The sequence below is a fragment of the Pteronotus mesoamericanus genome, unplaced genomic scaffold, assembly GCF_021234165.1.
Source record: "Pteronotus mesoamericanus isolate MK-2021 breed Mesoamerican mustached bat unplaced genomic scaffold, CSHL_Meso_final scaffold_83, whole genome shotgun sequence".
Taxonomy (NCBI): Eukaryota; Metazoa; Chordata; class Mammalia; order Chiroptera; family Mormoopidae; genus Pteronotus; species Pteronotus mesoamericanus.
The window spans coordinates 2,615,006-2,629,100 of record NW_026555328.1 but is presented as its reverse complement, the minus strand read 5'-3'; the positions used below and the strand labels follow the sequence as shown (position 1 = coordinate 2,629,100).

Sequence of the window (14,095 nt, the reverse complement as noted above, 5' to 3'; positions counted from 1 at the left end):
GTGCGTCATCCTGACTCCACATCAGCCTGGCTCTGCGGACGAAGGTCAGCAAATCTCCCGGAGCTGTGATGCCTGAAGGTTGGAGCCTGTATCTTTTGAAGTTAGTTCCTAGGATTCTTACACAAACATGATATTTATCTACAAGCTACATATTAGTTCAAGTCAGCACTTACAGGAACAATGTTAGAAAAATGGTGGGATGGGTTACAGCTCCCCTCTGTTACAGTTAATACAGAATCAAACAGACTTGGTCCATATTTTGGCTCTATCACTTACTAGTTGTGTTGAGTGAATCACTTAATGCCTGTGAGTCTCATTTTTTTTTCCATAAGGTGGGATTAATATTAGCACCCACTTCCTAGGTGTCATGAGCATTAAGGAGAGATTGAGTGAGGTTGTCTTCCAGCAACTTCTTTTTGTTTGGCAGACCCATTTCTCAGAACCCACAAGCTCAATGTGCCTTTGAGGCCCTCACTTAGGCGCTGGGATAGAGAAGGAATATTGTGTGTGCAGCTGCCCCAACCACGTGTCAAATGAATTCAAAAATGGTCTGGAGGCTTTGGCTAGAAATAAATAATAAAGATTTATTCAAGGGCCTTCAAGTGTGCATACCAGCGACACAAGTAGGCAAGAACCCAGAAGTGTTCCAAAAAAGAAAAAGAAAAAGTTAAGCGTTCTTATAGTAAAAAGAACATTCTTGAAAATAATCAGTCCTGCATTCTTAGCCCTAAGATTGGTCCAGGGTGGTTATTCGTCAGCTGTCAGGCAGTCTGGCTGATGGATGTCAGCTGGTCTGGATACCTGAGTCCTTCGGTGGCGGGCGGAGGGAGTAATCAGGGGGCTATTTGGAGGTCTGCTGTGTTACCAGGCATTGACACAGAACTGGTAAATTCAAAGGTTTAAGTCCTCAGGGTAGTTAAAACAAGACTAGAATTGTTTCCTCGTGCTTCAACTTTTTGACTTTAGTAATTCAGCAGCTTGACTAGAGGGACTCCATTTTACTTCTGGCACTGATCTGAAGGAACTTCCCCAGGTGTAGGAGCTTCCCAAGTGACCACAGGACGTGAAGCTCCAGCAAAGCAGGTGCAGTGTTTATGGGTCTTTTCCAAGGAACTCCAAGGAGACATCCAAATAATCTCTCTCGCTTCTGTCCCTTTGAGTAGCACTTCTGGCGCTAGCAGCCGACTTTCCGGTGTGTGCCAACCTGGACAGGCCCAGCGGTAGACGGTCACAGAACATTAGAGCTCCATTGGGTCATCAGAGACTGCCTGTTTTTCAAAGGAGGTATCGTTGCCAGATTTAGCAAATAAGATACAGAATGCCCAGTTAGATCTGAATTTCAGGTAAAGGACAAAAAAAAAAAAAAAATTTAGTATAATTATGTGCCAATATTGCGTGGATCATAGTTCAAAAAAGTTTTTTTGTTTGTGTATCTGAAATTCAAATGTAACTGGGCTTCCTGTATTTTATCTGGCAACCCTGAGAGGGGAGGTGCTGAGAGGGAAGCCGGGTCTCACGGCCCCGTCTGTTGGTTCCTAGGCCGCCGCAAGTGTCTCCCTGTCCCCAAACGCATACACCCAGCTCTCCATTTTTTACTTAAGGCTTGCTGGGCTGGGTGCCCGCATTCCTTGACTATGTCACAAGAGGAGGACCACTGACTAGGTCCAGGTCTCAGAGAAGAGAAAGGGCACTTACAGAGCACAGAGGGCAGGGGCCAGGTTAGGACTCCAGGAGATTTAGGGCCAGCCCAGGCTTTACCCCAAGTGAGAGTGACCATGGGCCAGACACCAAGGGCTCCGAGGTTCAGTTTCTTAACGATCAAATGGGCACAAAGCGGTCTATTCCGAAAGGGTTACTTCAAAAGATCAGCTCAGATGAGCAATTTCCGAAAAACCTAGTTGCCCATAAACTGTGGAGCAACCTCCGCCCGTGTTGTTTTTATCCTGAACCACTAACGTGAGGAGTAAGCTTTCTTGTCAAAAGCTGAGAGCTGCACCTAAGCTTCCCCACTCCCAGCTCCCAAGGGACTTAGGGCTAAATCCCTGGTCCAGCCCCCAAAGCCCACCAAGGGGTCCCTCCCAGCAGGATTTACGGGAACTCACATCACCGATCAATCATCCTTAATTTGTAACTGGGCAGTGTCCTAGGCCAGCCAATAGCGGAGACCGACCCCCCCAACACACACACGCACACCCCACCCTCGCTCACCCCATGGGACTATCCACTCAGTCTGCACTGAAGCAGCCCAGTGACCAGGAGTTGGGAGCAGGTTTGGTTCTGGGGAGGGGAAATGGTGAGGGGGGTCTTCTCATCTCCCTATTTCCCTCCCCCAGTTCCCCAGATTCCCGCTCCCCTTTTATCTCTGCAATCTCTACAGACTTGCTTCCACCAGAGGCTTCTGCCTCCACCCTCCCGCCCCCCGCCCCTCCTGGGCTGTTGTGCCCAGTCCCCTCTGGACCTCCCCTCCTCCCCCCTGCTTCTGGCCTCATTGTTTGGCTGAAGCAGGACCCCTAGGATGCAACAGATGGAGGGAGACCCAGGCCTGAGCGGGGAAGGCCGAGCCAGCCGGTGCCGGGAAAGGGGAGCGGTTTTGGGAAAACAAAACGGAGGGAGGAGCCTGGGAGAAAGTGGCCGGGAGAGGGCGGGCTGAGGGCACTGCTGAGAGGGGCTAGGGCCGGAAGAGAATGAGGCGGGCCCCCGGCTGGGCCCCGGACCTCGAAGCTGGCTCCGAAGCTAACCGGCTCCTCCGCAGGTCCGGGCTGACGTCGCCTCCCAGATGGCCTCCAGGCTGACCCCGCTGACCCTCCTGCTGCTGTTGCTGCTGGCTGGGGTGAGTGGCCCCTTCAAGGCATGGCACGCAGGGAGTTTAGGATTAACCCCTCAGGCCCCGGAGCATGAGGAGAGGACCTCTTGGGACCAGCCAGTGTGATCCTAGCCGCCCCCTTCGTAGAGAGACTGGAGAGAGCTGGGGACTCAGAAGGATGCAGGTTCGAATCCGGACCCGCCAGGCACCAGCCGTGGTGGCCTTTCAGCAGGTCACTTCTCCGAGCCTACCTACCCTGACTTATCAGGTAGAACATTAAGGAGAAGGACCTCATAGGACAAGGAAATGGGCAGCATTTTGCGATATAAAAGCCAATGTCACTGTGGACACTGAGCTGTGGGGTGGAGGATTGGCAGCTGAAACAGGTTCTCCCGAGGCTGGGCCTGTGAAAACCGAGAAGTGGTAGCAGACACAGCTGGGACTGGGTGGGCATTACTCACAAGGAGAGGTCCCAGCGGTCTGGGAGGTCAGGGGCAAAGGCTGAGCCCAGCAGCAAGGTGGATGCTTACCCGGGCCTGTGCGTTCATGTGTGCGGAAGGTGGCACGCACAGAGCCCTTCAGATTCAGCAGGTGATGTAGGGACCTGGAATCAGGCCAAGGTCGGACACCTAGATCTTCCTCCAGCTTGAGCCAGTCACTTAGTACAACTCAGCGTCAGTTTCTTATATCAGCGAAATGGGGATAATACATGGTTTCTCAGCCCAGAACATGCAGCATTTGGGGCTGGATAATTCCTCAGTGTGAGTGGCTGTCCTGTGTATTACAGGATGTTTGGCTGTATCCCACCAGATTCCAGTAGCACCTCCGCCCTACCCCCATCCCTTGCTCTCCCTTATGACAACCCAAAATGCCTCCAGACATTGTCACAGATCCTCTGGTGTCAAGATGGTCTCTGATTGAGAGCTACTGGTCTATACTATTTCTTCCTCCCCACTTTCCTTCCTTCCTTTTGGAATGCCACTTACTTTCAATACCCATTAATGGGTTGCAACCCACAATTTGAAAAACCACCTGTTCTAAAAGCAAAGGCCACAAGCTCAAATGTCTATACTGGGCAGGCAGATATTTTCTTTTTTTAAAGATTGTTTATTTATTTGAGACGGGGAGGGAGGGAAAAAAGAGAAGAAGAGAAACATTTATAGGTTGCCTCTCCTAAGCATCCCGACTGGGGATGGAGCCACAACCCGGGCACGTGCCCGGACCAGGAATCAAACCAGCGACCTTTTGCTCTGCAGGACAAGGCCTAACCAACTGAGCCACGCTGGTCAGGGCCAGATATTTTCTTTTTTAAATAGCAAGAACACCGGTAAGTGGCTGTTAACACTCAGCTCCAAAGTTTGGGAAACAGCTTCCTATGTAGCAGTAACAGGTCAGCAGAGTCCTGCCTCTTCCTCATCTTCTGCAGAGAATGTCCCCGCCCCCCCGCCCCCCCCCCCCGCCCCATCCTGCCTTGACACATACTCTGAAGGAATTTGACCGTGGCTACAGGTCACGTAGCTTACCCACCAGGCCTTTTCAGAAATTCCTTGGCTATAGGACATTGTCCACATCCCTACCTTCTCTTCCTGTTTCGAGTGTTTGAGAGGACTGTGCCTCGTAGAAAAATGAAATGTAGTTTCTTGAACCACAGGGGCGAACCTCCTCAAATCTGAATGGTACCAACCACAGCCCTGCAGATCCAGAGAGCCTGCCAGAGGAAGGCAAAGGAAAAATCTCAAAGGAAGAAATCCCCAAGAATGAACCCATTGATGACACCAGGGGCGAAAGAAACATCTTAGAGAAAGAGATCCTCGAGAAACAATCCATTCAACACACCACAGCCTCTCCTCCGATGCCAACAACCAACTCAGAAATCCTAAGAGCCAACAGTACTTTGCAAAGCACCTCTCAGCCCCTCACCGAGTCAACCACTGAACCTACCCTCCCAACTACCCAGCCCACCCCTGGGCCCCTCTGCCCGGAGCCTGACACTTACTGTCCTGACTTGGAGAATCCATCAGCAAGGGACGCGTTGGAGGACTCTTTGATAGATTTCTCCGTGAAGCTCTACCATGCCTTCTCATTAGTAAAGAACCCTGAGACCAATATGGTCTTCTCACCTTTCAGCATCGCCAGCCTGCTCACACAGGTCCTGCTTGGTAAGAACCTGACTTGAGTTCTCTCTCCAGGTTGTATGTTGGACCCTCCCATGAGGGTCCCCAACCCAGATACCTACAAAGCTGTGCCTCAGTGAGGGAGCTATACAAATGGGCTACATTTGAGAGGAGGGAAGATGGAATCTTTTTATTCTTGAACTTTCATTTATTCCTTCATGTAACAATGATTTAACAGGCACTCTTACTTATAAAACCCTATGGGCTATACAAGAACATATAAACAGGGTCCCAGCCACTAACCATGGTTCAAGTTCAGACGATAAGGGGGATGAAACTGAAAGAGAGAGAAGTAGAGTAGTATCGTGATGCTGCTGCTTTCGAGCTATGTGACCTTGGGCCGGTCACTTAACATCTCTGAGCCTGAGTCCTCTTGTATAAAATGGAGGTGGTGGTATTTACCTCAGAAAATTAAGCAGATAGCCCAGGAGATAGCCTGGCTTGATGGGAAGTCAAAAAATGTTAATCCCTCTGCGTCCCTGAGGAATCCCTGGGAATGACACAAGCAAGTTGCCCCAAGCAGTGGAGACAGAGCTATCATTCGAGGAAATTCTAGGAAGGCTACCAGAGACAACAAAGTGAGACTATGTAAGAACTTTCCCTCTGGAGTCCTCACATCCCTAACCTCTACCCACTACTTGCCAGTAGCAACCCCCAAGTTATGACAACCAAAGTAACTTCAGACATTGCCAATTCAGTTGATTGGTTTCAATTAATTTCTCTGTTGCCCAAAAGATACGGCTTGAATCCTGTCTCCATCCTCCACTTATGAACTCTATGATCTTGAATTGAGTAGATCACTTAACCTTTTAAACCTCAGTGTCCTCATCTGCACATTAAGGATAATAATTGTCCTTATGTAAAAGGGTTATTGTGATTCAATGAGATAATGTGGGAAAAGCACTTATAATGTCTGGAACCAAATAAGTGTTGCTGCATAGAAAATGTGTATGATAAATACTTCATAATGAATAACTGACAGGGTATTGAACGTCCATTCTCTTTTATGATTCTCTGATGTCTCCTCTTAATAGTGATCTAGTGTCCCTGCCTATAGGGGAACCCTGGTAAATCCAAACCAACTAAATAATAGTTCATGTGAAACAGGCAGTGATGGGACCAGGCTTTGACTGATGAGTGGAATAAATATTAGGTAGAAAAATAGGGGAAGAGAGTATGGCCTCAGCAGACATACAGGGGGCTCCAGATAGTCCGTGAGATTTTGGGCAAGAGATTTTGGAGCCCTGGAAAAGCCTCACTGTGGTTATTCATGACTCCCCCACCCCTCTCTTTCTGATATGTGTACTGTCTCCTGGAACCATATTTCCAGCTCTGGTGTTATGTGATCCCTTCCCCCATTCCAACCTGGTCCCTCAAAAGTGGTTCCGATGGTGGGTTCCCCACACCTCCTGCAGTTGCCCCTCATCTCCTCCCTTTGTTGCAGGGGCTGGGAACAACACCAAGAAAAACTTGGAGACTCTCCTTTCCTACCCCGAGAACTTTACCTGCGTCCACGAGGCCCTGAAGGCCTACACGTCCAAAGGCTTCACTTCAGCCTCTCAGATCTTCCACAGCCCAGGTGAGTTCTGGGGTGGGGAAGGGGAGACAGCTGCTGAGCAGGGTCCTGAGGGGATTCTGAGGGGAACCCAGAACTGGGGGGAAAGGACAGAGGGAGTGTTAGCGCTGGAACATCGATGATGGACTGCAGAGCAGGTAAGGGTCTCAACAGACAGGCAGGGGGCTCCAGATTGTCCGTGAGATTTTGGGCAAGTCATTTGTATCCATCAATTCCGTCTAGAGTAAGCGTGGATGAATAGGTAGGGCTAGAGAGCTAGAGACATAAAATAGGCAAAAAATGCCTGCCAATCTGGGTCAGAGGTGTCTTGGACCTCCTACTCTTTGTACTTTTTTAATATTATATGACTTTGTTGTCATTTACATGTGTTAGATTGTTCAGTAGGTAATAAGGGCAATAAACTTCCAAAATGATTGAATGCAGTTTTCTTCGGGGTGTTGAACACAGAGCGCTAGGTTTCTGCAGAGCTGCTTCAGAAGTCATGGTGGGAGCAGGGATCAGGGAGGCAGAGAGGAGTTGGGTGTGGGTGGCGGGTGGGGTGGCCTTTCCATGAGAAGGAGGTGGGGCCAACTGGGCCCTGAGCTGCCCCGCCCAGGCTCAGCCACAGCTCTTTCATATCTCGGGCTTCAGACATGACTTTATTTCAAAACACAGTCTTGCTGTTTGAAAAGATTTGAAAACTACAGATCTAGTCTGACCCTCTCTTTAAATAAAGGGAAACAATGTTTTCCTGACTTTTTTTACAATGAATAAGTAGAAACTGAGAAAAATACCAAAAAACAAAGTGAAAAAAAAAACCCTCTTTTTAGAGATGGGAAAATATGGCTCAGAGGTATGTGAGTACTCTTGCATTTACTTATTTGCTATAGATCAACATTATCCTCTGCTTTGCTGGGTTGGTGGAAAATACAACTGCATTCAATATCAGTTAATTAATCCAGGAAAAATTTATCTTTCAAGTGCTATTTTCTTAAGTGGACCTAGGCTTTAGAGAGCAAAAGTCTGGAAGTCTTATTATAAACTTACGCTGAGGCCAGCAAGCAGACGCTGTTGCCTCTTGAATTAAGAAAAGAAAGCGGGGAAAACACAGGTAAACGGACGTTCAGAATTTTCTGGCTGAGCCGTGGTCACACAGCAGGCAGAGGCTGGCGGGGCTCTGCTCCAAGTTTAGGGTTTGCCTTCTTGGGCCTCATTGCCACATCTACTAGAGGAGTGGCCTGGACCCCTGCTCCAACATGCTGTGACCACTGAAGTGAGCAAAAGAGTGAGGGGAAAGACACCCCCTCTCAAAACCTGCTCTTGGAAGGGTGGGGGTGGTATTCAGGGGGCTCATGCCTCCTCCTCTCAACCTGCTCCCCCGCCACAGACCTGGCCATAAAGGACGCCTTTGTGAAAGCCTCTCAGAACGTGTATGGCAGCCCCAGACTCCTGGGAAATGACAGCGATGCCAACTTGGAACTCATCAACACCTGGGTGTCGGAGAAGACCAACCACAACATCAAGCAGCTGCTAGACAGCCTACCCTCCGACACCCGCCTGATCTTCCTCAATGCTATCAACCTAAGTGGTAAGGGGGCCCTGGACCAGGTCCTTCCTCCCCTCCTGGCTTCAAAGCCCACTTGGCCCCAAGTTCCGTGACTGGATCGCACTGTACAATACCTGTCCCAGCCCTTGCTAACAAGGATTTTAGCTCTACATCCTTTCCCCACCTGCATTAGAGTTAACTCTCCCCCTCTGTCTTTCCTCTAGCTAAGTGGAAGACAACATTTGATTACAGAAAAACCAAGAAGGAGCCCTTTCACTTAAAATCCTCTGTGATAAAAGTGCCCATGATGATGAGCAAGAAGTACCCGGTGGCCCATTTCACTGACCCGATGCTGAAGGCCAAGGTCAGTTCTTGGCTCTTCTCACTCCTGTTTCATTGCCTCTTGTATGTCCTGATTTCTTTTCTGCTATGGCCCCATTGGTTTGGGTGTGCACCCTTAATCACTTCTACTCCTTCCCTCTGTACTTTCACACTGTTCTTTTCTCTCTCTTTCTTCTCCAGCCTTGGCCAAGGCACACATTGTATATTTTAGGCTGGAAAGCAGCATTCTAAAGTCTCTTCATTCATCTCTACTCCATCAAATGGCAAGAAGTGAGTCAGGTTTCTATTCTGTTCATCTGATACAGGCATGCAGGTACAGCACGCATGTACGTGTACACATGTATAGGTATATCTCGTGTGTGGTATATGCACACACGTGTATGGTACACATGTATTTAGTGGCTTAAGTTCCTTAGTAGAAATTGAACAGTATTATTTTAGTGGATTGGGAGGGAAGGAAGACAATATGGAGGCCAGAAGATTCTAGTTAGTAAAGCGTCTCATGCCCAGTGATCACATAGTTCTGCCTTTTTAGGAGGGCAAGACACAGATCTATGAGACAGAAAACAGTAGGAGACATCAGTGACTTAGTACCAGGCTGAGAAGTACGGGGTGTGTCGTGGAACATGCAGGCTTCTTTCCACCTTGGGAGCTGTCCTTAGCTGTCCCTCTGCTTGGACCCTTCTCCACTCAGATTTTCACATAACTCTTTCCTTCTGCTCACCAGGGTGTCAGCTCCAAGGTGGCCTTGGTAGAGGGGCCTTCCCCTTCCTTAAAGTAGTGCCCTCCTCACCTGTAACATCACTGTTTTATTATATTCATGATATTTACCACTATCTGAAATTATATTATTTGCTTATTTGACTACAATATTGTCTCTGTCTCTCTCCCCTTGGGAACAGAGACCTTACCTGTCTTGTTTCCTGCAGCATCCACAGTGCCTAGCACACTGGCACATGTAATAAATGCTCATGATATGTTTGCTGAATAAATGAATGAATTCAGCAGTGTGCTAGCAAATTTGGCTGGGAAGACTTTATAGAGGAGGTTACTTTTGACCATTCATGCACTTTTCCACCCTTTCATCCCCATTAAGTGAGTTTGACTATTTATAACTACTTAACAAAACCAGAATAGCATGTATAAGGCAAAGTGAATATGTATGGCATGTTCAGGCCATCACTCTAACTTAGAATATATGGTAGGGAGGTATCGATGTGAGGTCTTTTTTTTTGTTTTTTAAAGAATGGTTCTTTTTTATTATTTTAGAGAGAGGGGGGATAGAAAGACAGACAGACAGATATCAATTTGTTGTTCTATTTGTGCATTCATTGGTTGCTTCTTGTATGTGCCCTGACTGGGGATCGAACCTACAACCTTAGTGTATCAGGGCAACACTCCAACCAACTGAGCCACACTGGTCAAGATAATGTAAGCTCTTTTTTTTTTTTTTTAATAAATATTTTGTTTATTTATTTTTAGAGAAAGAGGAAGAGAGGGAGAAAGTGAGGGAGAGAACATCAGTGTGTGGTTGCCTCTCAAATGCACCCTACTGGGGACCTGGCCTGCAACCCAGGCATGCGTCCTGACTGGGAATTGAACCAGCAACCGTTTGGTTCTCAGGCCAGTGCTCAATCCACTGAGCTGCACCAACCAGGGCAGATAATGTAAAGTCTTTTTGATGTCAGCAGAGCAGGAGTTTTGTGCACAAAGAACAATATTTACAGTTTTTTGGCTTTTAAACAGATACTTATATAATGTATTTTTAAAAGATTTTATTTATTTTTAGAGAAAAAGAAGGGAGGGAGAAAGAGAGGGCGAGAAGCTCCAATGTGAGAGAAAAACATTGATCAGTTGCCTCTCATATACACCCAGACCAGGGACTGAATCTACAGCCCAGGCATGTGCCCTGATCGGGAATTAAACCAGCGACCTTTTGCTTTGTAGGATGACACCCAGCCAACTAAGCCCCACTGGTCAGGGCTTATTTAATGTATTAATGTTATCAGTTCAAAATCTTACTTAAGCCTTTTAACTTTAAGCTAATTTACTTATAATTATCTATAATAATTTTTATGTAAAACAATTTCATTTATTCTTTAATTAAGCCACTTCGAAGAGATTAAACTTCTTTAAACAATTTGTTCCATTTACAAATATAGTTAACCAATATTCCCATAAACATTTCGAGATTATGGGCATACTTTATAAGTATACCTTTTTTTTTTTTTTTTTTTTTTTGCCATGGCTGGTGTGGCTCAGTGGAATGAACACCAGCCCACAAATCAAAAGGTTGCCAGTTCGATTCCCAGTCAGGGCACATGCCTGGGTAGCCAGCAGGAACCCCAGTTGGGAGCATATGATGGGCAACTGATTGATGTTTTCCTCCCTCTCTTTCTCCTTTCCTTCCCCTCTCTGTAAAAATAAATAAAAGGCAAAAGATTTATATGATCTGAAGAGCAACCAGAGTATGTATAAAAATAAATAAATAAAATATTTTTAAAATAAATGAGAGGTAAATCAGCTTTAACCCAACATCCTGACATCATTCTCAAATTTAATAAAATTGTCCTATAACCTTTTGCTTAAAAACATAAAACTAGCATGTCTGATTCTCTTAAGATTAACTAAGCTTATCACCTCATGTTAATACTATGAAGTTGGTTTATTTTGTCATTCCCATACTTAATTCTAAATCTTCCTGAGACTCAGAGAATATTCACCCAGCCAAGGAGTTATATTTACCAGTTAAGTTCTGCCCAGGCTACTGGCTTGGCAAGTCAAGACTATAACATGGTACTTTTTGGTCAGAGATTCAAGGTCCATACGCAGGACTTGAAGGGTACATACTGCCCAAATGATCATAGCCTAGTTGGAGCCTCCACCAAGGAACCCCACGTCCATGCTCCTCAGTTGGTAGCAATTACATCCTGCTCCTTCTGGGCCAGTTTTTCAAATTCCAAAAATTGATTGGTTTCAGTTCCTTTCTTCATTGCCCAATTGAATTCTGCAATCTAGTCTCTTCTTGTCCATCTTTCAACCTCAACTGTAATGCCCTTTTAATGATTGCCTCTTATCTCCTACTGATCTACGGAATCTCAGCCTTGGCTCTATGGACATTTTGGATTGGGTAATTCTTTGTTATGAGGTGCTGTCCTGGGCATTGTAGGATTTAGCATCATTCCTTGCTTCTACCCACTAGATCCTGGTAATACTGTGAGCCCCCTCCTCCATCTGTGACAACCAAAATGTTTCCACAGACATTGCCGAATGTCCATTGGGGGCAAATTCAGCCTGAGTTGAGAACCACTATATTAGACCCCTGGGTCCTTCCCCTCTCTCATATTTTTATCTGGTCATCAGTGAAAGTCTTTCTAATGGCAAACTGGAAAGGTAAGCTAGGATCAGCTGGTACAAAATCTTGAATGTCACACTAAGAGATTTATACTTTCTCTCGCAGGCACCACAGAACCATCAAAAGTCTTTAAAAGGACTGACCTCGTAACTCTGGTGGTACCTTATACACGTTATGTGCTTCATGCACAACACACTTGAGAGGAAGAGAACAGGGCTCGGAAGGATCAAATTACTCGCCTGCATTACATAGCTCGCCAGTGGTGGAGTCAGGGTGTCATCCTTATCCTCGGCCTGTGTGATCAGGAACTTGAGCTCATTCTTCTGCATCTCGCCAGTGCTATTCACCCAAATGACATTCCCATTTCATGGCATAGCCTGGAAGCTTAGATCTGGCTGCCGCTTGCTGAAATGGTACAGGCTGGAGCAGCAGACTGAAGATCAGCCTTGGGACTCAGAGGGTGGGAAGACTGATAAGATGCATCTCTTTTTCTCCAGGTGGGGCAACTGCAGCTCTCCCACAACCTGAGTATGGTGATCCTGATACCCCAGACCATGAAACACAGTCTCAATGACATGGAGCAGTCTCTCAGCACCTCTGTCTTAAAGGGCATCATGAAGAAGCTAGAGATGTCCAAGGTCCAGCCCACTTTTGTGTCGCTGCCCCGATTCAAACTCAAGAGCAACCAGGACATGCTGACAATCATGGAGAACCTGGGTGAGCCCTGGAAGCTTGGAGCTGCTTCCAGACCATCAAAGGAGGAAAGGGTGTGGGGACTGTCCCTAAAATGCATTTAGAGCTTCTAGAGTATTCTTTATATCTATAATCTCAGGTTGTCCCTCAACCCTGCATTAGCAGGACAGGCACTGTTATCTCATTACATCATTGAGGAAATGACTCAGAAAGTTTTCTGACTTAGCCAAGGTCCCTTGGGCCAATTGTAAGTGAATCAGAACACCAACCCAGCCTTCAGCTCTCTCGACTGTTTGCATTGTTCACTGTGACACTGAGACAGGTGACTAAGGTGGGCTGTGGATGCTCCTCCCCCCGAGACATTTCGTAACACTCAACCACACCATGGATTATGCAAGAAACACTCAGGGCGACTAGAGGCTTCTGAGTTTAGGAGAGGGAACACAGACTCCATTCCTTGAACTTTGACCTCGCTGGCAGATACGTCACTTCATTTTCTGTTAAAGAACTTGACTTCCCTGATAGATAACCTTGTTTCCTAGTTATGACATCGCACCCTTGTATATGACCACATTTGATAACGTATTATCCCTTTTTGATGTAGTACCTCACTTCAAGTCCTTGCTGACAAGGAAGCAATGACATCGTTTTTCAGGATTTTTGGGGGTGGGGGCAAGGCTTCTCGCCACTTTCTCTCAAGTGGTGGTTGGAGTGAAGATGGGCCCACTGGCGGAGGAGCCCAGGAGCTGGGCCAGAAGGTATGATTCATATTTTGATAAGCAAGGAAGAGGAAGAGAGTACTGGGACTTGGGACCAACTCGGAAAATTCAGGACAAATGTTTTCAACAGCTGAGGGTTCATGCTGGCCTTTGACTCTGTTTTTTCTCTGATTGTTCCCTAGAATTCTATGACTTTTCCTATGACCTCAACCTGTGCAGACTGACAGAGGACCTCAACCTCCAGGTTTCTGCAATGCGGCATCAAGCGGTGTTGGAGCTGACAGAGACCGGGGTGGAGGCGGCTGCGGCCTCGGCTGTCTCGGTGGCACGCTCTTTGCTGGTCTTCGAAGTGCAGCAGCCCTTCCTCTTCCTGCTCTGGGACCAGCAGCACAGGTTCCCCATCTTCATGGGGCGGGTGTATGACCCCAGCACCTGAGACCTGCTGGGGCCAGGCTAGGGCAAGCCCTACCAGTTGCAGGCTGCCCCTGAGCCCCTGCTGCCTGCCTGGACTTGTCCCCAGCTATGTCCCACCTCTGGTGGCCTCTGTCCTCCACCTGAAGGGCACCCTCAGAGTTTGGCGAAGGGATCTTCTTCTAGCATTCCTTCCCTGTGACTCTCCAAACTGCTTTTTGTAGCTTACTCTGGTTCAAGTTCACTAGACTCTACAAAATAAAAAACTGGCAAACCACGACTTCATTTGCCTTTCAGTTTTAAAGGCCGATGGCCACCATGTCCTTGTATCAGCTAGCTATTGCCTTATAACAAGTCACTCCAAACTCGTGGCTTAAAACAACCACCATTTATTATTTCACCCAAGCCTCGGGGTTGGCCGAGTGGTCTTGCCGATGTGGGCTGGACCTGGCTGATCTTCCCTGGGCTGAGTTTTACATCCGTAATAGTTGGCAGGA

At 47.2% G+C, this 14,095-nt stretch overlaps 1 protein-coding gene across 2 annotated transcripts; it reads left to right on the top strand.

Moving 5' to 3' along the window:
* The first annotated feature begins 2,163 nt into the window (after nucleotides 1-2,163).
* On the top strand, nucleotides 2,164-13,878 carry SERPING1 (serpin family G member 1). Of its 2 annotated transcripts, none has more exons than XM_054563638.1 (8): nucleotides 2,164-2,269; nucleotides 2,753-2,830; nucleotides 4,455-4,962; nucleotides 6,422-6,556; nucleotides 7,920-8,120; nucleotides 8,303-8,442; nucleotides 12,273-12,492; nucleotides 13,370-13,878. In XM_054563638.1, the coding sequence occupies exons 2-8, from the start codon at nucleotides 2,777-2,779 to the stop codon at nucleotides 13,621-13,623; spliced, it is 1,512 nt and encodes a 503-aa protein (XP_054419613.1). In that variant the 5' UTR covers nucleotides 2,164-2,269; nucleotides 2,753-2,776; the 3' UTR covers nucleotides 13,624-13,878. The 2 variants fall into 2 exon arrangements, with proteins under 2 accessions (XP_054419613.1, XP_054419612.1); XM_054563637.1 differs by lacking the exon at nucleotides 2,164-2,269 and adding an exon at nucleotides 2,271-2,293.
* The last annotated feature ends 217 nt before the right edge of the window (nucleotides 13,879-14,095 follow it).